The 23,162-nt window shown below is 36.7% G+C and overlaps 2 protein-coding genes and 1 long non-coding RNA gene across 4 annotated transcripts in view; all 3 read left to right on the forward strand.

Annotated features, from left to right (window-relative positions):
- Positions 1-23,162, forward strand: part of LOC126606786 (uncharacterized) — a 57,478-nt gene that overhangs the window by 8,623 nt on the left and 25,693 nt on the right. The gene's annotated exons all lie outside the window — the stretch shown is intronic.
- On the forward strand, positions 31-2,621 carry LOC126606795 (uncharacterized). Its single transcript, XR_007617372.1, has 7 exons — positions 31-404; positions 505-643; positions 768-908; positions 1,417-1,504; positions 1,695-1,767; positions 1,875-1,970; positions 2,090-2,621. It is a non-coding gene; the product is annotated as an uncharacterized LOC126606795 (long non-coding RNA).
- On the forward strand, positions 17,054-22,080 carry LOC126606785 (uncharacterized). The gene is made up of 3 exons (XM_050274176.1): positions 17,054-17,682; positions 21,193-21,883; positions 21,977-22,080. Exons 1-3 carry the CDS (start codon positions 17,480-17,482, stop codon positions 22,025-22,027), a joined length of 945 nt encoding a protein of 314 aa, XP_050130133.1. The 5' UTR covers positions 17,054-17,479; the 3' UTR covers positions 22,028-22,080.

Raw genomic sequence — 23,162 nt, forward strand, 5'->3', positions numbered from 1 at the left:
TCAGCCTTTTTCCTCTGTTATACAGTGAAATCATGTATTTACCCCCATTGTACGCATGTTGGTTATCGTGGAAGGAAATGAGGCTGGATGTACGCGTGTTAGCCATCTGGGAGGGGAAGCAAGTGTTGGGGATGGTGCAAGCATGTTCTTCTCTCTCTCAGATCTCTCGAGCTCTCTCAAATGTTTCAATAACTTTTCCATTTGCTTCCCTTTTATCTCAACCTGAAACCAACAAATCCCAAAAACCCTCGAGCCCTCCAACAAAATCGGAAAAAAACACCATCTTCGCCCAAAATTTTGAATTTTCTCAAGAATTCTCGCATTTTCCTGAGATTTTTTTCTATGGGCTTTGGTAGCAGATGAAGATCGATGACAGTGATCGGAGTTCGTCACATGACATTGTGGTAAGCTATTGAATCTAATTGGCGATTTTTTTTGTATGATTGTTTGTTATTGGGATTTGGGACGTTGGGAATAATTTGTTTGGTTTTTGTGTGGATGCAGCTCGGCAACGAACAATTTGATCACATCCTGAGTTTTCCGACTAATTTATTCAATTGGATCGGTTCTGATTTTGTCCCTCCATAGCATCTGCAGCACTATCTGCCTTGCTTTCGTCACAGCTTGGCTTTCGGTTCCTCAGGTAAAGTTTCCACCTTTTTTTCTTTAGGAAAATAACAAAAATTCCAAATTTATTGAATTATTTAGTGATTTTCTATTGAGTTTTTTCTTAAAACTTTTAATATAAATTTTTTGAATTGGAATAGGGGGAATGGTGGATGTGAGAGTTTCTTTTACAGCAGTTCAAAGGGAGAGCTTGAGAGATAGTGGACTCTTCCCCTATTCCTCCACAATCGCTTTTACCAATTTCCAAGAACACATTAAATTCCCTCAAAATATAAGCCGAGGTATGGAAAAGCTTCGAATTCCTTGGTTTCCTCCAATTAGTATGCAGAACTCTCAAAAAAGAAAGTAGTGAGGGTTGAATTTCTACTCTCATATATACACAGATAGATATGGAAAAGCTTAGAATGGTGAAGTGAGGGTTCAATGACTTATTACTCATTTTGGTCTATTTAAATAAAGTTCTCTGATTGGTTTGATTTGTGTTGTGTACATTTACTTCTTGGGTATATTTGTGTTTTTGGACTTATTTGTTTCTGTATCGGTTGCTGACATAATGGATAGGGTGCCAAAAAGAGAGGTGGCATTAGGAATAATGGCTTTTTTGAGAGAATTAGAGTTTGATCTCTTCATTTGGGTTGTGCATATTTCGTTTGATCTCTTACTTTGGGTTGTGCATATTTCATTTGAATTAATTTGGGTTGTGAGGAAGTGAATAATTATTTGAATTAATTAATTAATTTCTCTTGGGTTGTGCATATTTCCTTTGAACTAATTTGGGTTGTGTTTAAGCATTGTACATGCATGAACGTGGGTAAAGAGTATGAGGATAAAGGGAAGAGAAAATGTTGTGATCATCCACCTCAAACGATTTGTTGAGGTATTTTTTGTACCTTTTTTTTGTTTAAAATTACATGTTTTTCATATGTTAGGAGTATGTCATCGAGGAATGTTAGTGCCTCTTTATTCAATTTTTTCTTTATTTAAATATATATGTATTTAGAAGTGTAAATTTGTATAATTGAATCTTTGCTCCAATTTTATATTTCATTTTTTGTGACTTTCTGCAGAACTTGGAATCAGCTTTTCACATAACATGGATGATGAATATAAGAAACTCATACACATAATTACTCCACCAAGGTATATACAAATTAAAATCATAACTTGCGTCAATATAGAAAAAATTATTTTTTAGCACACAAGTTTGACATAATAATTTTTCTCATAATTTATAAATTATTGTACAGATTTATGCTACCTGGCAATCAACGACTAATATTACTTTCAAGAAGGCAAGACCAACATATGACATGTCACATCGGCATATTTTTCACAAACAGATGGTAAAATTGTACACATCACTTAGACAAGTTTCAATCTTTTTTGCTTCCATTGTAACACATTTCTAATTAACATTTCGTACTAAATTTTGATTAAACTTTATTTAAATGTTTGATTTCAGAATTTCACAAGTCGAATTACCACCTCAATAATAGGAAAAAAATACATTTGATCTCCGGTTATAAGGTAACCTCACCTCTCTCTCTCTCTCTCTCTCTCTCTCTCTCTCTCTCTCTCTCTCTCTCTCTCTCTCTCCCTCCCTAAACTCAATTTTGAACTTTTTATGCATATTTTTTTTTGAATCATTGGCTGTCTTTATTATTTTTGTGGTTGTATTCACAATTGTCCAAGAGAGTACAACAAAAGGTCAATTTTTCCATTGGAAGCACCTCAAGTTAGGAACAAGTCTGTTATCCAATTACATTCATGGCATATAACACTTGAAAGGTCAATTTTCCATTGGAAGCACCTCAAGCTAGGAACAAGTCTGTTATCCAATTACATTCATGGCATATAACACTTGAAAAAGCTAATGATGTATTTCAACATTGTTTAGCATGTAGCAAGCTTTGTTTGACTGATATACTCAATACTGCATTTGTAATTTTATCATTGGTCCAACTTTTTGAATAAACAATTTCTCTTTCTTTGCACTTTGAAAAAATGGATTTTTATATTTTTTGTTAGTATCTAAATTTGTTCCGTTCATGATAAGGTTTAGCAAAATATCTCATATGATTTTCAATCCCGCAGCATCGCGCGGGTGCAAATTTCTAGTATATTACTATTCATTGAGAAGAAAATGAATAAAAAGAAAAGGCATTTTTTTTATTTCCATCCCAAACAATGTTGAATACACCCCACATTTATAATAACTCATAAGCCCTAATATGCACCGACAATTTTGACCTAATTAAATATACAAATGGAACACCACCGAAAAAAGGAAGACATGGCCGGCCACCACCGGTTAACACTACTCTATCTGGATGGGAATGAACAAAGCTTCCCATTTGGGGATTAAGGACATTTGACCATCTCGTATTGCGCTGAACCCCATAGGTGTTTGTCATAGCAATAGAAGCAAGGGCAAGTAGGATGGTGAAACAATCCATTATGTGGGTAAAGCCCATATGCATCAGGATTGTTTTCAACATAATGTTTAGAAAAGTATGGAAGCGACGGTTGCTCGTATTGCTAGGAAAGGGATGAGGAGCTCCACTGTGCATGTGGGACCCAAAAGGATCGCCATATCTAGGATAGTTGTTTGAAATAGCACATAACATTGTGGATTGTCTGTATAAAATATGGAGTTTATGTTGAGAGTGTAGTGTGTGAGGATATTATTGGAAGTAATGTGGGGAGTATTAAGATAAATTTTAATTGAAAAAATAAATATGAGGTGTATTAAATATGTGAGGTGTATTCAACAATAAATTGGGTGTTAATAAAACAACCCAAAGAAAATAAAATAGACTAAAAAATAAAAAATCTTTCAATTCTCAAATAAGAGAAGAATATAATAGATCATACTTTCATATAATATCTTAATTGAATCATATGAAACGATCAATAAATTCAGTTTCATTTGAGAGTTTGTGAGGACCAACTCTACCTCAATCATAGAATTTTATTAAGAGATGATTAGATTGGGCTGCTTAAATTTTACATTGTTTTGATTAATATATTTCTGCAAATTAAAATTCTACATATTGAATTCTGAATTTATCCTCCTCTATGGGAGTTTTTCTCTTTCTTTTTTCCTAGCATGGCCTTTTATTCAGGGATATTTATTTTAAGGATGACTTTGGATGCGATCCTTATTTATCAACGTTATTTGATTGAAACCTTGTTGGTTTTCGATTTTTGATTGAAATCCCTAAAATTAATGCAATAATGCATTTTCATGTAGGCTATTATAATATTTAAATTAAAATTTGATATTTGTGGTTATTTATATTAATGAGATTTTAAATAAAATTCATAATTTGTTGAAAATATTGAAAGAAATTATACTTAAATAAAACCCATGATTTGTCATTACTTATATTAATGACAATTTACATACAAAAAATTGGTAATTTTTATACGATGCATTTTACATACAAAAAGTTGGTATATTTTATACAACAAAAAGGTGATACGTTTTATATAATGGATAGATTTCATATATATATATAAAAAAAAAACAATGGGTACATTTTACACAAAAGAGATGGTACTTATGAAAAAAAAATGGGTACATTTTACATATAACAAAGTGGTACATTTTTAAAGACAAATGGGTGCATTATTAATAAATCATGGGTACAAATAAAAAGGTCAAAAAAATATGAGTACAAATAAAAGTTTGGAAAATATGGACACAAAAAGAAATTAATACATGGGTACAAACTAAAACTGAATAGAAAATTGGCACAATTAAAAAAATAAGAAAAAGGGTTGCAAATTAAATTGGGTACAAACTAAAAATAAAAATGCATAATACAAAGTTTAGCCATAAATATAAATATATCAAATGTAACGTTTCTAACACTAAATGAATAATTTAAAAATGAAATTTAATTATCTTGATATGTAAAATATTTTATTATTGAAATAATTAATGATGTTTATTAAAACCAATGGACCTTTGATTAAAATTTGAAAAGAAATAAGGTTTCAATCAATGGAGTTGAAAAAAAGAGGGATGAGAACTTAATTTCTTTTTTTTTTTAACTTATTAGTTATGTTTATTCAGATTCATTCTCACTTGTAAAATTTGGATGGGCTCTTCCATTTGAATTAGTGGTTGTTTTCATAAAATTTATTTTCTTCACATTTGAATAGTAATTCACTTTTGAGATATTTTAGGTTTCTTGTTGCTTGATGTTTTCCATGTTTTCTGTTTTTTTCCTTGTTCTCTAACCGATGCTTCTTATTTTGGGGCATGATGCTTGGTGAGCAACCCTAGTTTGGTATGGTTAAATGGTAGCACAACAAATGAGAGTGTCACCGGCCACATTAGCTAGTCAAACAGAAGTTTGGAGGAGGCAATATCTTCAAATATACCAAATAAGAACCACCTTGCCCAAGAGGCATGCTTCTACAAAGGACGGAGAACATATTTGGACAGTTTAAAACGTACCAAATCGAAAATATGTCTTACAATATTATTAATTTACGTACCAAATGACTGGTATGAATAAATTAACATTACATAATAAATGTACCAAAATATTGATATGTACACACCAACTACACAAAAAAAGGTACCAACCATTATTAATTATAATCAGTCACTCAACCAAGTTGATAAAACAAAGAATGATAATTCTATTTTCAAACTTGATCATGCCAAACGTACCCAACCAAAATAAGTTATACAAAATCACATGGAAACTAACCCAAAAATTTCTATTTAACTTTGACGGAGGCACAATACAAACTTCAATTGACATGATCCGTACGTTTAATTATACGTGGAATGTGTAGTTATTACCAAACTTTATTTGAAAGGATCGGTTTTGTTCAAAAACAAAAACAAAAATTGACAGGATCGATACTTTTAGTTATGCCTTCAAATGTACCAAAGCATTTGAGATAAAATGCACCCAAGAATCCAATTAATAAGAAATAGATACGGTAGAGGCTACCATTTAAAACGTTTGTTGGAAGGTATTTGGTATGTTACGTTTGTTGAAAGTTATTAAATACGTTTTAAATTTTTTATTGTTAATTTTTCAAAAGGGAAGTGTGAGTGGCACTCCAAAAATTTTATTCTACACTCCTCACAAGTGTATTTTTCTTTCCAAATCTAAAAGATTTGGAGTGTAGAATGAGATTTATAGACTGCCAATAATAATTTCCTTTCGAAATAGGTACACTAACAGGGGTACACATTTTGAGTGTATCAAGCGGGTTTGTATATCATATTTAGCATGGGTACAATTGTTGTCATATGTTGCGTAAGCAAGCATTAACAATTCAAATTCAAAAGCCTTTGAGATAATACTTCCAGATTTCAAGGATAACAACAAAATAAAAAGGATAATGACAATTGTTAATGGAATTGAAATGCTAATTCAGAAGGAAAAGATCTGATGGAAAAAATGACTAAATTCTCAACGCTTGAAATAATGGCAGTGCTTATAAATTTTAGAAAAATGAAATCATTTTTTGTAATCTACTTGGCTCCTCATAGGGGAAGCAGTTCAATTTAAAACGCAAAACCTATAGATGTTTAATCAAACAAGTTGGGGGGGGGGGGGGAGGAGGGTGAGGCACTGATATCAAAAGCTCCCAATTGTAAATTTAGGAGGGAATGAGAACATATGATTTTTGTCATATATTATTGGTGGTGTGTAAAAGAAATAATGTAGCTCACCATGGTGCAGGTTACTGTTAAATAACTACTTAATTCGCTTAGTCCCTAACAACTGATAATAATAGCGAAAAACACTTTTAAAAAAAATCAAATTATAGAAAAAAATTTCTCGACTAATGTCAATAATAGTCGAGTGCAGCAATATATAGGTCCTAGGTTTTTCTCCTGAAAACAAGGCTATTAAAGGAGCCTATTTATGAAAACTCCGGCCTCATTTTGTGTATAGGGTTCACTCAAATTGGATAACTCGCTAGAATGTTGAATGAAGAAGTGGATACCCCCTTGCGTAGTTTTTCCAAGTGAAGGTAGAAGATGAATTAGTTGTGACGAAAACTTATCCCTCCAAATTCCCTCAAAATGATAGGATGAAATAGACAAGTTATTTTCATGACTAGTTCATCTTTTACCGGACAAAACATTCACTTCTTCATCCATTATTCATTAAATCCAGTGAATTATTCAATCCAAGCGAATCCTACCCATCAAACAAGGCACATTGTCCTATAATTCGTTTTATATTCCCCCTTCTCATCATGTGTGTTGCCAGCTATAAGTGTTTCATTTGGCTTTTGGAGTCAACATTGTACCATGACTTTTAAAACATACTATGTAGAATTAGTCAAACACTGGATGGATCATGGAAATGTTAGGTTCCAAACTTAATCATGTTTTGTACGAACATGAATCTGGTGCCTCGCCACTAAGATTTCTGCAGTGCGACCTCTCCCATACGGCAACCTATCTTGGCTTCTTTCGAAGTTCCTACCCGTCAAACATTAATTCATGACTTGAATTTTCTCACAGATATTTTTTCTTTCTCAGCCAGCAGAAGTTTCAAAGATATCCTTTTCCTATCACGCTATCACCCCTCTGTGTTCACAACTTTTACCACTTTCTAGGTCAAGTAATTAGTCAATCTCTAATGGAGTGTTCCCCCTTCAATAAGTTAGATAAATGGTTTATGGTTGGTCCAACTACTTGAGCACCTATGACATACGAGCACTGTCTGAACTCATTTATTCAGACAAACGTTCGTATGTCGGACCTACTCGGGTATTATACAGGCTTAGCTGCCCTCGTAGTTCAGTGTTACTATCACCTTAATTCTCTGATCACAAATCCAATCTTTTTATAACCACTTGATATGAAGAAAACAGGTGTATAGGATTATGGAGTGATGGCCCTGGCTAAGTGGCTTGACCCCATTAACCTTGTTGACTAGAAATATATATATATATATATATATATATATATATATATATCTTAAATATATATGATTCTAGTCAAAAGATGCTTATATATTTTATATCCACTTGATCTGAAGAAAACAAGTGTATAGGATTATGGAGTGATGGCCCTGGCTAAGTGGATTGAGCCATTAACCTTGTTGACTAGAAACGTGTATATATATATATAAGGAGGTCTCAGAGAGGGGTGAGGCAATAGGTAGAGAGAATCAGAGAGATGTGTAATTGTGTTCTATTTCACCTTATTGTGCCTTTATTTATAGTAGTATGCTAGGTAACCCTTTAGGATTATAACATTTAATAGGTAATCAACTCCGAATAGGAATATAAGAGATATTCCAATATATACTAGGACTTACACAATTCACATTCCTAATCTAATAGGACTGCAACACTCCCCCTTGAGTGTGTAAATACTCAAGTAAATGGCTTGTCAAGTCTTCAATGATGAAGCAAGTATAGTTGATGAAGTCATCGGCACAATGAGTGAATGCGAGTCTCAGATCAACGGAAGAATGCATAAAAAGTAAAACTCACAAAACCTTGCTATGGTAAAAACCCAAGGTGGGGAAAAACCCCATAGTCTAAGGAGAAACGTGAGAAGTTGCATTAAGTCAAAATTATATGTCTTTTGGACGCAAGTAGAATAGCTCATAAGGGTATGATCAGCCCAGGATGGGTGCCTTATTAAAACCTAGTTAGGTAGCAAAAACCCAGTGGGAAAAATGCTCCTAATTGTAGGGAAAAAAAGTACATTAACATCAAGTGAGTATACTTCTGGATACTCTCCCTGAGTTTGACATAACTTCCAAATGAGACTACAAGCATTACATAGGATAGTTAGGCATACCAATTCCTCGGACAAGCTTCTAGAAGGTTGACTTCGGTAGTGACGTCGTGCAGAGGTCGGCAAGGTTGTCTAGGATCGGCTTGCATGACTTCAATCTCCTGATGCTTTGCTGATGTAGATGTAGATGCAATATGTCTTGGTGTTGACTTCGTTAATGTATCATGGCTTGGTCGAGTTGATACATGCTGCATAGTCTTCATGGATCGTCATCGGGACTCAACGATGGATAAAAACACAGTAAGTACTTCGAAATTGCTCAACAAGAACTCCTAACCATGTCTCACTTGTGGTGTAGTGAAGTGAGGTGAGTCTTGGAACGATTTGAAGATTTCGCAACTAAGGTCATATCATGGACCTCCAAGATATTGCGATATCCCTAATGGTAAAGACATAACCATTTGGGATTTTGCCTTGTGCAGGTTTGATAAGTAACCTGCGTCAGCATAACAAAAAAGGCAAGCATCATTTTGAGGATGTGTTGGGATTTGCCCTCGTAGTACCTTTAGGGTACGTCTTTAATACCAATTTAGTGGTTGCGTGTAGGTGCAGGTGCTGCATCTTTACCAAGATCAACAGCGAAGGAGATGTCCTGTCTAAATACAATGAGCTAAGTACAACGAAGCGCAACGTTGAACTTAGATATGGAATTTCGGATTGCATAACCTTTTCAAGGGTCGTTTGCATATAATATATGGATGATCAAAGGTATACTCAAAAGTGACACATTCGGGGTGTAGTTCGACTGCTAGACCAAAATATAGTCAGAACAATGCTTCAACTTCGGGTCAAGGTATAAATGAGTTTTCCCAAGATCATTCATCTCAAATTTCATCTTCAGGTGCGAGACAGTTTTCTCAAGTTGTTCTAGAGTCTTAGTGAGATGTATGTCAACGACATAAACTGCAACTTTAGCAATTTGGAATAAGACTTCATAGTTTAAGATGCAAAGGCATAATTCATATCCCTGATTGATCAAATAATCACTTAGACGAGTATACCACTTCCGTCAGAGTGTAGTGAACGCCTCAAAACAAGTTAAGAGGGTGTTCCGTGGTTTTAGAACTATTTGAACCAGTCTATGTAATTCTTCGAGAACTTACATGTCAATCTCCGTATCTATATCCCCGTGGAGAAAACACTGACGATATTTCATCATGCTGCTATCAATCATAGGACGTTTGAGAGAAACCTTGCGTCGTAAGGCGTGCATCATATCGCACTATTTCATTCATCTCATAACGCTTCCTTTCCCACTTGTAACACAACAGATTTACCTTGGGCAGTGTAGGAACGACAGGTCCAAAACACACTTTGGTAAGGAATTTGACCTGGATTGTAAGTTTAGTTGTCCAATCAGTTCTACGTTGTCACTTAATCAACGAAACACAGTTCGATATCATCGCTTTTCATTTATGTCGATAGCTACCATATAAGTGAAAACATCATCCATGATAATCTCATTTCAATTCCATTTTGCTCATCCAAACTAGTATACTGGACCAAGAACTTTAAGTCTCGGGAGAAATCCGGATTAATCTCATAAGATGGAAATGATTTAAGACAGCGATTAAGTTTAGATTCATTATTGTGTCGTATCTTCGTCTTCTAGGGAAGTGAATCCTACAAACCGAATGATTTGTCGTACTCCAGGCCAAGACAGATTGATTGGCTATCTGCCGGTGTACTGGACCGTCCAATATGGGCGTCCAAACCGTCCAACAAGGGCAGCACACCCTCTAGGGATGTTGACTCGACATCCGTTAAGTACGTTTATCCTTGCAGGCATGTTTGCAGCTGGTATATGATCTCGTCACTTTAGCTAAATCAGAGGAATGCGTCTGGAGCAACATTTTGAAATCTAGAATTCATTGCACTTGCTTATCATACCTGTGCGGTATGAGGATCGAGATGAGACATAGTGGGCAACGTCCACACAAATTCGTGTCGTTCTCCAAGAATGTTGACGTTCGTATCTCCCCCTAATAGCGGGAATACTGTCTCATTAAAGTGACAACCTGCGGTAAAGAAATCGCGTGCAAGGGCTCGAAGAGAGCTAGTGTGAAGGAGAATCATGATTGACAAAAGATACACATCCTTCTTTGAGAACCCATGGTGGTACGTTGTGGCGGTGCAACTTGGCATATGGAATGCACACCCAAATGCTTAACTACAAAAATCGTCAGGTTCGTACCCAATTACCAAATGTAACGTCATATAGGTTGGGTGGCAATGGGCCTCAAGGCGGACTAACATAACTGCATACAAGGATTGCATAGCCCTAGGTAGAAACTGAAAGCTTGGTACGTTTACCAAAATTCGGGCGATCATCTAAATTGCGCTTTATGATCACTAGGCGAGGCTATTTGGGGTGATTCATGGGAATTCGATGTTCAATTATAAACCCAAAATGACATGCAATACTTTGTCGAAAACTGTCGATATAAACTCTCCGGCATTATCCAATCTCCCAGACCTTAAGGGATAAGTAGGGTGGTGAACCCTTAATCGGCCATGAGGTTTAGCAGTAATGTTTGTGGACAAATATGTGACCAGTTTGTCGATTCATCAACCAAAACCATAAGTATTTATATGGTTCGCATTTTGGTTGGATTAGTCCACATATATTCCATTGAATCCACTATGAAAAATGAGTCGCTTTGTATCTTTGTTAGGGATGATTTAGAAATCAAATTTCCCAAAATGAGCGGGTTTTGGCAAAGTGTGCTTGTAGGCATAATATCCTTACTTCGGGTAAGGAGATGTGTCGTAGCATTATTGTTCGACCTAAGTGTCCCAAAAGGTCATGCCAAAACAAGTAAACTGCTCGAATCACCTGGCTTCAGGCCGGCCACATACGGCGTGGTCCCAATTGGGAGACAACCCAATGGCCCCCAATCAAAGCTTCGGGCTCATCTTCGGAGGTGGTGCAAAGATATTTCACTTTGTTTTCTTCAGTGGTTCATTTATGATCATTGTCATCTCGAATATCCTTAAAAACTCAACGTCAGGGAGAATTTAAGGTCCCTTAAATGGTGATTCAGTACCATTCATACAACGAGGAGAATGCCAATGCTATTAATCAGGTTGGATAAACCTGAAGTCATTGTTAGATATGTGATTTAGGTGTAAAGTTAGTGTGTGTAGTACGCATTCATCCAGATAACTAACTTTTCCACATTCCTACCTAATCACGTGTTTAATTGAATCAGTCACATGTATTAAGAAACATGATTCATTTAACTCATATTCGAGGACAATATCAATAAGATTATCCATAAGTAAAACATACACCAAATGTGAATCCAAGAACATGGAAAAATGTTCACAACATAAATGGTTTACTAAAGGGATTCGGCTAACAAGGCCATCCATGTCAAAATTCTGCTCTTCCAACAATGTTTGATGGAGCAAAATTGGTCTCACGTATTAACTACTAGAATGGTACTCCTTAATAACATTGGTAAGGCACGAACATATGCATAACCAATGGTCTATTCCATCGAGACGGAAATAGATTATGCAGGGTTAAGGTTCGGGAATATTTTCCTTTATTCTTGAAGTTTTAGGTCTTAGGTACCAAGGATCATGCTTCGGGCATGATGCCACACCTTGGCAGGCCCTAATTCTATCATTTGTTGTAAAAAAAAACTCAAAATTGGATTGTGAGAGAATATGTCATTCGGTTTATCCCTGCCGAAGCAGTGTATCACCATTCGATAGGTTTCGATAGAAATGGGTTGAGCTATTTGGTAGACTCCAGCCGAACTGGGTCCATACCTTTCTCTCACATTTGTGGTAGTAATCAGATCCGAGAATTTGGTAACTTCCGTTTTCTACACTACTGCTTCAAGGGTGAGTTAGAAACATGGAAGAACGAGAAAAGTATTCTCTAGTCAAAATTCGATCGGATTTATAAACTTCATAATTGTACTCATTCATGGACGTAATCATGGTTTGCTTTAGGCAATGTCTTTCATGATTAGACAGTCTGTATAAGCGAGCCAAAGAGCTATGGAATCCTCGATCGGGAGGTATTTCCATTTGTAATGCTTTGAGCATAAGTCTTCAAATGAAGATCATGGCGGAGGCTTATTTAGCTATTCCATGCCATTGTTGGCTTCAGTGGTTTCTCAGCTTCTTGATAGTCAAGTGGAGATTCATGTCTTGTACCCCACATAAAGTGGTTTTTGTAAGAAACGGCCAAATCAGGAAAATCAAACTTGTGATGGTTCGACAATCCATTGAATTGGAGAGAACAATATTGTGATTGGTGCTATAGGAATGAATCATCCATAAGCATCAAAGTTAGAACATTCGAGTTCTAAGATATGGTTTTCATGAAAAACGTCGGGTTTTCATGGGTGTATTGTTTTATGAAAACTTCGAGTTTCAAAGGCACTAAATTTGAAACTACAGATTCTATTTAGTTTATGAACGTTTAGTTCATAAAAGAGAGGTGTGAACACGGAAAATTTCTGAAACGAAAGAGACAAAATTTCGATGTCTACAAGAGGTTCTTGCAAGAACACAAAATGCAATATACAACTAAGTGTAGTGGATTTTGGTTGCTTCAGTAACTCAAGTGTGAGTGCTTCAGGACTACGAAAGTATGTCAATGGTTCAAAGTAGAAAAATAAATTATTGAATCGTTAATGTCCAAAAGTGATCTTCAGGTCAATAAATCGGGCCATACAGGGTCGATTGTATAAGCTAAATAATATTAAAATAATGTTATTGGATCGAAAATATAGCCCCAAAAATATTTGGGCTTGGTTGGGTGCCTTAAGTAGAAAAGGCATGGTCCAAAAAGGTCCTCGAGAGTAACTGCAGGTCACGGGGGTGAGGTGAAATCCCAGCAGTAGTTGGGTTTCAAATCTGGGCCGAAGGGGGGGGCACGAGTGAGGTTCAGCGCAAGCTAGTCGTGGGTTCTGGGCGTGCATGAGCTAATCCCAGTTGCATGGGCTGGCTGCAGGGAGATGCAGGCTGCATGGACCAAGCCTAACCATGTGGGCTGTGTGAAGTACACGTGTCGTGGCAGAAAACCTAGCTAACTAGGTTGGATTGGATGAAGGTTGCAGGCTTGGGCTACATAGAACCCAAGCCGAGGCTTGGTTCGGTTCGAGAGAAAGTAGCAGGCCACGGGTCAAGGTACAAACAGGCTGAGGGCTTCAGGCCCATCAAATTGACCCCAGGCCGAAGCCGGGTTTCTGTTTGCACAGTGATGGTGCGGTGGGTGTGCCGCACCATGCCCAATTCCCATTTTTTCAAAAATCCCTTAGGGTTTAGGAAACCCATATTTGCTTCTAATTTAATTTGATACTTTGACTCACATATTCCACATAACAATTTAATTGTGCAATGCATGGAACAAATATATATATTGACAAATATATGAATATATACATATATATATGGGAAGGAAAATATAAACATAGGGGTTCATACATCATGAGGAATGTTTTCATGCTTCAAGGTTGTTTCAAATATCTTACTTTATTTTAAGCGTACCCGATTAGTAGAAAACTACAAAAGCCTTTGAATTTGAAGAAGTTCCTTCTCAGAAAGCTGAAATTGCATCTCCAATGCATTGTATCACGTTCAACAAAGAAAAATTAAATTGAATCAATATCATGTAGATGAATTCAATAAAATAATAAATTAATCATAAAAAGAATGATTAAAACGTAATACTCCTCTGATGGAAGATAAAACTCTCTTGTTAGCATAGCGTCAAGAGCGTGCTGATAACGTGTTGTAGGCATAATTTACTAAACAATTATGGAAGCCTTAGAGAGAGCGGTAGGTTAGGTCACCTTGCAATTTCTGTTTTGCGTCGTCTAATTTCCCAAAATAAACTACCTTTAACTGGTAATGCAACCTACGACTTTTGTTCATCATGTCCCCTTGGCAAAAGTCATAAGTTGCCATTTTATTTATCTTCTTCCCAGTCATCGTTTCCTTTGGAATTAATACATTCAGATGTATGGATTTCTCCTTCTTATTCAATTAATGGTTACAAGTATTATGTTGTTTTTGTGGATGACTTTTCTCGTTATGCATGGCTCTATCCTTTAAAGTTAAAATCTGATGTTTTTCAAACCTTTGTTAATTTTAAAAAGCTTGCAGAAAATATGTTCAACACCAAAATTAAATTTTTTCAATCTGATGGTGGAGGAGAGTTTGTCAATTCCTCTTTTAAACAACTTTTCTCTCAACATGGCATTCATCATAGACTCAGTTGTCCTCATCATCCCGAGCAAAACGGTCTTGCGGAACGTAAACATCGTCATCTTGTTGAAATTGGCTTAACTTTACTTGCTCATGCGTCTCTCCCTCACACTTTCTGGGATGACGTTTTTCAAACTGCCAATTATCTCATTAATCGTCTTCCCACCAAAATCTTGAATGGCGTCTCTCCTTTCCAAAAACTGTTTTCAAAATCACCCCAATATGATTTTCTCAAAGTATTTGGTTGTGCTTGTTTTCCCTATTTACGTCCTTACACTGATTCTAAACTTAAGTTTCGATCAAAACAATGCATTTTCTTAGGATACTCATTAAATTATCAAGGTTATAAATGTTATGATCCTACCACTGGCAAGTCTTTTTTGTGTCGTCATGTAGTTTTCAATGAAAAGAGTTTTCCATCTAAAGAACTTGCTCCTCCGACCTTGTCAAACCCTCGTCAGTTGGACCATGTCCTCAACATTGATACCTTCCATTACACCCAACCACATTCGACCCCACCGACCCCTCCTTCCCATCCAACACTGATTGTCGCCATCGCACTCCCTCCTTCCCTACCGCTATCTACCCCAGACTCCCATTCTCACCCATCAACTCCCACTACTCACGTGAATATTGAACCTGCCAACACCACTTCACATACTGTTCCATCCACTCATCCCATGATCACGCGTGGTCAACAAGGAATTCGAAAACCAATCCCAGATATGCTTGCATCACTAACGTTACTAATACTTTGGTTGAGCCCACATGTTTCTCACAGGCAAATAAGTCTCCCCAATGGCGCCAAGCCATGGCGGATGAATTCAATGCTTTACAGCGTACTGGCACTTGGACTTTGGTACCCTACAAGTCTTCTATGAACGTGTTACCTAATAAATGGGTGTATCGCATCAAAACGAACTCTGATGGTTCCATCGAGCGTTTTAAAGCTCGCCTAGTTGCCAATGGCTTTCATCAGCAAGAGGGCATTGATTTCTGTGAAACCTTCAGTCCGGTCGTCACACATGCCACCATTCGGCTCATTCTCTCTATTGCTCTTCATTTTCAGTGGCCTATCAGCCAGCTTGATGTTCAAAATGCCTTCCTTCATGGCACGTTGAATGAGGAAGTTTATATGCGCCAACCTGCAGGGTTCGTTGATCCACAGTTTCCCTCTCATGTGTGTCGACTTCGACGGTCTCTATACGGTTTGAAACAAGCACCCCGTGCTTGGTTTCAATGTTTTTCTCATAAACTAGAAGACTTGGGCTTCACTGCTTCCCAAGCTGATTCGTCTCTCTTCACCTATTTTGATGGTTCAACAATCATTTATCTTCTCATCTATGTGGATGACATTTTAATAACAGGGAACAACAATGCTCACTTGTCTCAGTTTATCACACAGCTTGGTACTCATTTTGCAATGAAAGATCTTGAGCCCTTACACTACTTCTTGGGGATGGAGGTTTCCCGGACGCCTTCTGCTTTCTATCTCACTCAATCCAAGTATATTTTGGAGCTTCTACAGAAAACTAATATGGCTGACGCCAAGCCCATCTCAACGCCAGTTCCCAGTGGTAAACGCTTGAGTTTATATGATGGTGAGCCTCTCTCAGATGGATCTTCTTTTCGCAGTGTTGTGGGCGCCCTTCAATACCTTCTATTTACACGTCCTGATATTGCTTACGCTGTCAACCAAGTGTGTCAGTTCATGCACTCTCCAACTACTGCGCATTGGGCTGCAGTCAAACGTATCTTACGGTATTTGAAAGGCACACATGATCACGGCTTACTTTACAAATCCAGTCCCCTCACACTAACTGCCTTCGCTGATGCTGACTACGCTGGCGATCCTGATAACCGGCGTTCCACTGGCGGTCACTGCATATTTCTAGGCAATAATTTAATTTCCTGGAGTTCGAAAAAGCAACGTGGAGTATCACGGTCTAGCACAGAGGCGGAGTATCGTCAACTTGCCTATACTTCTGCCCATCTCTCATGGTTTCGCAATCTATTCCGTGATTTATATCTTCCATTACCGCCACCTCGTCTCTGGTGTGACAATATCAGCGCCATTGCTGTTGCTTCCAATCCCGTTTATCAAGCTCGCATGCGCCATGTGGAAGTGGATTATCACTACATCCGGGACAAGGTCATTCGCAAGGAAATAGAAGTTGGTTATGTGGCTACCATTGACCAAATTGCTGATTTTTTAACCAAGGGTTTGTCGTCTGTCCGCTTCCATTATCTTATATCCAAGCTTCCTGTTCGTCAACGCCCCGTCAGCTTGCGGGGGCGTGATAAACCTAATTTGGGTAAGTCACCAGTCCACGACGTCAACACAACCAATTCCACCACAACCTTCCCACTGCATTCTGCAACTGACCACAACCTTCCCACTGCATTCTGCAACTGACAAGCTGTACAACCTGGACAAAAGGAATGTTGCACATGGATACAACATTCCTTGACAGCTAAGACTATCACATGGTTTCTGCACCTTGTGTTCTGGTTGCTGCATCGTGTATCACATGGTTTCTGCACCTTGTGTTCTGATTGCTGCATCGTGGGCAGCAAGGACATCACTTGCATTTCATTTGTTTATTGCATGCGGATGTAATAATGTATGTATATAAAATCTGCTGTCCATTGCAGCATTGTCGAGTGAATGTATGTATATAAAATCTGCTGTACATTGCAGCATGGTATGAGTGTAAAACAATTATTGAATATCAAGTTTATTAGATTGGTGGGGAAGGAGATGAGGAGGAGAATAAGGTTCTGTACAGGAGCAAGCAGGGGTCAAAGAGGTCGAAGGAAATGGAGGTGAATTTGATGGCGGATGTTTCGGATTGCTTGGACAAGTATATAGTGTTTGGTATTGAAGAGTTGAGAGAGGCCACAGATGGGTTCAGCGATAGTAGCTTGATTGAAGGGTCTGTGTATAAAGTTCCATTAATGGAGATTTCTATGCCATTAAGAAGAAGTGGAACGCCTATGAGGAGCTCAAGATCTTACAAAAGGTTCTTTCACCTTCTTCTTCTTCTTCTTCTTCGTTCTTTTTCTCTGTGTTTGTTTCTTAATTTTTGGGTATTCGGTAAAGTTTTCATCTTGTTGCATGGCACACACTTCAGCATTTGTTAACTTCGCAAGTTCACTTGGAAACAAGGACTATTCTACTAGACTGTCAAAACTAGGCTCTCTTTAGCCTGTGATAAATCAAAGGAGAATTAACGGAAAAAAATTATAAATAAAAAAAAAGTGTAGATGGAAAAAGAGTGTAAAAATCACTATCTTTGAGAGATTATTTCCGCTCTCATTCAACCCCGCTACACTACTAAAAATCTTGCTCATACATGTCCTTCCTAGGCAATGTTTGCAATTAAAGCATCTTAAGTAGACTAGTTAAATCCGTTTTTAAGCCAGTTTTAGATTCTCCAAAAACACTCCTTCAGCAAACTAGCTATCCATAATGCAGATTTAAATTTGTAAATAATGGTTAGCCAAGTGTGAATTGATATATATAAATATGGATTGATAAGTTGTTTTACTAGAACGTAGGATATTTTACGTACTATTTTCTATGTGGAATATTTTGTTCATGGCCAAAATAACATCGTCTGCTCGAGATGAAACCTAAACAAACGTTGTATGAAAGTCTAAGCAAACGTTGTTTCGGATATATACGAAGCATTGTCAGGAACACTGAAGTATGTCAATGATTCCATTGGCCAAAGTCATCGAATCTTAAACAAGCCAACAAGAGTAAAATATAAAAGAAACTATAGGCGATGTCAGCTCATTTAAATGATTCTTTTCCTTCAGTTTGACCAAAACTGCTTACTTAAGCAAAATCATGGCATTCATGAAGGTTGCTCTCTTTTAATTATTAATTAGTGAGGTGTAATGTTCGTAAGCATGTTTTGGCTGGGAGGGACAAGAACAGGGTCACAAATAGCAATTTTTCTTAAGAGTGCCTTATACATATCTGACCGTTAGATTATCCAACAACTTAAACTGAGTGACTAGGATCGTTGGATTTGATACTACGATCAAATATATATCAACAATGGGTGTCTCTATGTATTCAAGAAAAAATGCACAGATAGTGGAAGGTCTTGTTTGAGCCAAAGGTTGAAACATTCCAAAAGATAAATTGAGACTAGGACAGCTCTTAAGAAGCCTCATTATAAAACTGATCTGTTGCAAATATTATATTAATTTAAGGAAATTATTATTAGCACTCCAAAAATCTCATTTGACACTCCAAACTTTCTATAATTAGAAAGGAAAATACACTTGTGAGGAGTGTAGAATGAGATTTTTGAAGTGCTAATAAAAGTTCTCTAGTTTAATATAAAGTGATATGGCAATGTGACTTGTTACTTAGGAAAAAGATCCTCGCCAGATCCTTTTCCTAGGGATCCTAGGAATCGTGTGATCATGATTGTTCATCGTATATTGTGCGGTTAATTTTCGTTAGGTACTATTTATATTTAAATTTAAATTTTAAATTTTGAAATGATTTCTGACTATACAATGTACAATGAATAGTCACGATTATGGAATCTATATGATCTTCAGAAAAAGGATCCGGGGAGGATCTTTTCCGTCTGCTTATTAGGTATTTCAAGTTTTTAAAATAGCATATCTAGTTAGGCCAGAAGCTTTAAATATTAATTGTGTTTAAAGCATACTTAGGAAGAAAACAATGCTAGGAAAATTGGCTGCCGTCAGTGGTGTCACATTTGGGGTCCATTTTATTGAATATGCTCAAGCAGAAAAAATGGATTTCCATATATTTGAATATTCAAATTGTAGAGCCTTCTAATGTAGCCACAGACGATGCACTTCTAAAATTTAGACAAAAGTTATTGGCAAAGAAGTCAAATGAGGTAGAAGCATGGATTAAATCAGTTAGTTATAATAATGTTTATGGTGTTCTACTGATAAGTGCCTCGTAAATCAAAAGTCAAAGGTGAAAGATAGCAAACTGAACCATGTGCATAAACTTCCAAATGTGCGGCCTTGCAATTTGGCTTTTAGTCATTTTTAGGGGCGTTTTGATTTAGACCCCTTGATTAAATATTCTTCTACAATTTTGGGGGCCATGTGTATTTTAATTAACCCATTGTAATGAACCTAAATTACATAATTTGCCATAGCCTTTAACACATGTGTTTCCCGTTTCCAGTTCTCTTCACGCCAAAATGCACGCAAGGTTCCTAGATTCTTGCTAAATGTCTTAGAGTTTTAATCCAATAAGAACACTAATTGTTGAATATCAGAAGTATTTGAATTTAAGGATATTAATAATGTTATTTTTATCTAGTTAATTCTATTTTCCAGCAGCACTTTCTTCCTTCCTATGAACGTACCATAAGTTTTAGAAGCCTTCTTTCCGTATTGAGGTCGACGTTGGTTCCAGTTATCGATTTTTATTCAAATTATTAGTTGGGTGTGTTGATTTTGATTTTCTTTTGAAGTCGAAGGTTTTGGGTTGGGAAAAAGGTGCATCTCTGGTATTTGATTTCGATATATGAGATGAGTAAGTGAGTAGGATTGAAGGCTACTGTACCACTTTAGGCCATTTGATGGGCATTGATTCGCTTTCCAGAACTTTGTTTTCGAGTTTCTTGTTTTTGTCGAATGCTGAATGTGGTTTTGAGCTTTTGATTCACATGAGATTTTGTGTTCGATTGGTTACTAATATTTGACTTTTTGTTGCGTGGATCAGGTTTTGATCTTTTGTGTGTTAGCTATGATTTGGTACATTCGTTTACGTATTGCTACATCTCTTTTTGTAGTGTGCTTGAACATGAATACGATATGCTGTTTGGTTTTGATAATCTTTTGAATTCAAAGGTTTTGATCGCAATTTTTAATTGGCAAACATGTTCGTAGTTTGACACCTAACTTTTGGTACATTTTCAGCCTAGGATTTATGATCGTGTAGTGTATATGATTCCAATTCCACCATCACCGAGTCATCGCTACGTACTTCACTTCCCACCTCGCTTGACCGGCTAATGTGCCAATGTCTTCTCACCTCCAATAACTTATCCAACTTGTTCTCCATTTCGGGGCATAAATAAGAGTTCCATTTCTCTGTAGCAATACATCTCTCAACATTCATCACCATCAATTTAACTCTTATGCTTTCTACCAATTGGAATATTGGTAATAATCGTTCTTTCCTAATCCAAGAATTAAATGAATCGGCAACATTTGACCATATTTCACCGTACCTGCCAAAAAAAATGTCAATCAAAACACTACATAATCCTAACATTATTTTGTTCCATAACCAAGATTTCATACCAATTGCATAATCCTAACATTATGTTGATCGCAATTTTTAATTGGTAAACATGTTCGTAGATGATTGACACCTAACTTTTGGTACGTTTGCAGCCTAGGATTTACGATTCGTGCAGTGTGCTATATATATGATTCGTGTTGACATCTTGCAGCCTAGAATATATATATATATATATATTATGGTACAAATTATTTGACTAAAAATGTTTCAGGTACATCATGGTGCTACCAACCGCTAAGAATGGGAGCATGAACTACCGATCTAATCTTCTACACTTTGCTGGTTTGTATGGTACAATTGAAGAACATGTAAAAGCCGGACACGATATTCATATGAAGACAACACCATTTTGGAGACTATACCGAGCATACAGAGATAAGCTTGTGACAACAGAGCACTTTAGTGCTTTGGACAATGATATCAAGATGATAATTGAACAATATGACAAAGACCAAGGGTGCTTTGTATTTGGTGACATCAAAGGAGTGGTGACAGCTAATGACATTGCTGATATATTCGGCATTCCTAATGAGGGGAGAAATTTGGAATACACATGTACGCCAGGAGAGAAAAAAAAAACAACATTCATGTCTAAATATTTCTCAGATATGGTCGATCGTGTTACAAAGACTAGGATTGAGGCATCCATAAGAAATATAGTTGCAGGAAGATCAATTGAAGAGCGTACAGACTTTGCACGTTTAGTGTGCATTTATTTATGTAACACACTCTTATTGTGCAATAGTTCTACTCAAATTTCGTGGAAACTTGTGGGTATATGTGAAAACTTGGATCAAATTCAAACATATAATTGGGCAGTAGCGATTGCTGAGTATTTGAACAAATCACTTGTACATGCCAGTAAGCCACATTTGGTAACAGGATGTGTTCCGTCTTTGTTGGTACGTTTTTCATAATGTGGTTTTTTTTTTCTTTTGTTGAAAAATGCTATAGTTGTTGATTCTGATGCATTATACTACTATTTGTGTTTATAGTTTTGGTTTGGCGGAAAAACAAGATTACTTACCCCCATCATTGGTAGATAGAACAAACTACCTAACTTTGTAAGGTGGAGTTTATTCTAACTGCACAAAACATTGATCAACATGGACTTGAAAACATTTGAGGTACATTTATATATGTTAACTAATGATATTATGCTTTTTTGTCTAACTTTCTTTATTTCGTACATTTTACTATGAAATTAAATGAACTAGCATATGTTATCGTTGGCATATTCTTTTGAACGTTAGAATCAATGTTCGATCAAAAGAGTATTAAAAAAGTGCAGGGGATTCTAATTTTCCCTTATTCAATTTTCTATTTGAATGAGTATTCAATCTTAATATTTTGGACGGAACAAACCTTGGTTACAGATTCATCCCCTTAATTAAGTAGCAGCCACCGCCCATAACCAACCATCGCATCATTCCCATATTCTTGCCCATGTGCAAGCAAACCACGACATCCCTCCCCATTAACTTGGAAATTTTCTTTTTCTCTTCTTTTTGTTTTTTCCTTCCAAAAAATGGCACTATGTTATAAACTTTGTTGATGCACAAAATTAGTGAGGACTTTGATACAACATAAAGTGTTAAGTTTGTGACCTTCGCTAGATTGCTTCGGTCACTAGTGTAGATAAGTATGCAAATGGATAGAGACAGGGAAGCAAACACAAGATGTACGTGGTTCATCTAGATTGGCTACGTCCACGGAGTAGAGGAGTTCTCATTAATTGTGAAGAGTTTACATAAGTACATAGGTTCAAGCTCTCCTTTAGTGAGTACTAGTGAATGATTAGTACAAATGACATTAGGAAATATTGTGGGAGAATGATCTCCTTTTATAGAAGAGAGTTTCTAGCTTTGTTTTGACTTTGACACGTGTCGTGTTGTGATTGGCTTCTGATGTTGACACGTGTCGCGCTATGATTGGCTTCTAATGTCGACACGTGTCGCGTTGTGATTGGCTTGCTGGTTGGAGGGAAACTCTTCTGGGTCCTTGACGGTATAACGTTGACCAGTGCTCAGTAGTTTCAGGATTGGTCAAGTATGGTACAAACAATGTTCCCCTAATTTCCCAAGTTAGGGATGCTCCTCGGTTAGGGACTTGCAAGATCCAAGCTGCTGAGTAATTGCAAGATCCAAGCCGCTGAGTAATCACGAAACTTCTAAGTACCGA

Source organism: Malus sylvestris, chromosome 16 (assembly GCF_916048215.2).
Source record: "Malus sylvestris chromosome 16, drMalSylv7.2, whole genome shotgun sequence".
Classification (NCBI taxonomy): Eukaryota; Viridiplantae; Streptophyta; class Magnoliopsida; order Rosales; family Rosaceae; genus Malus; species Malus sylvestris.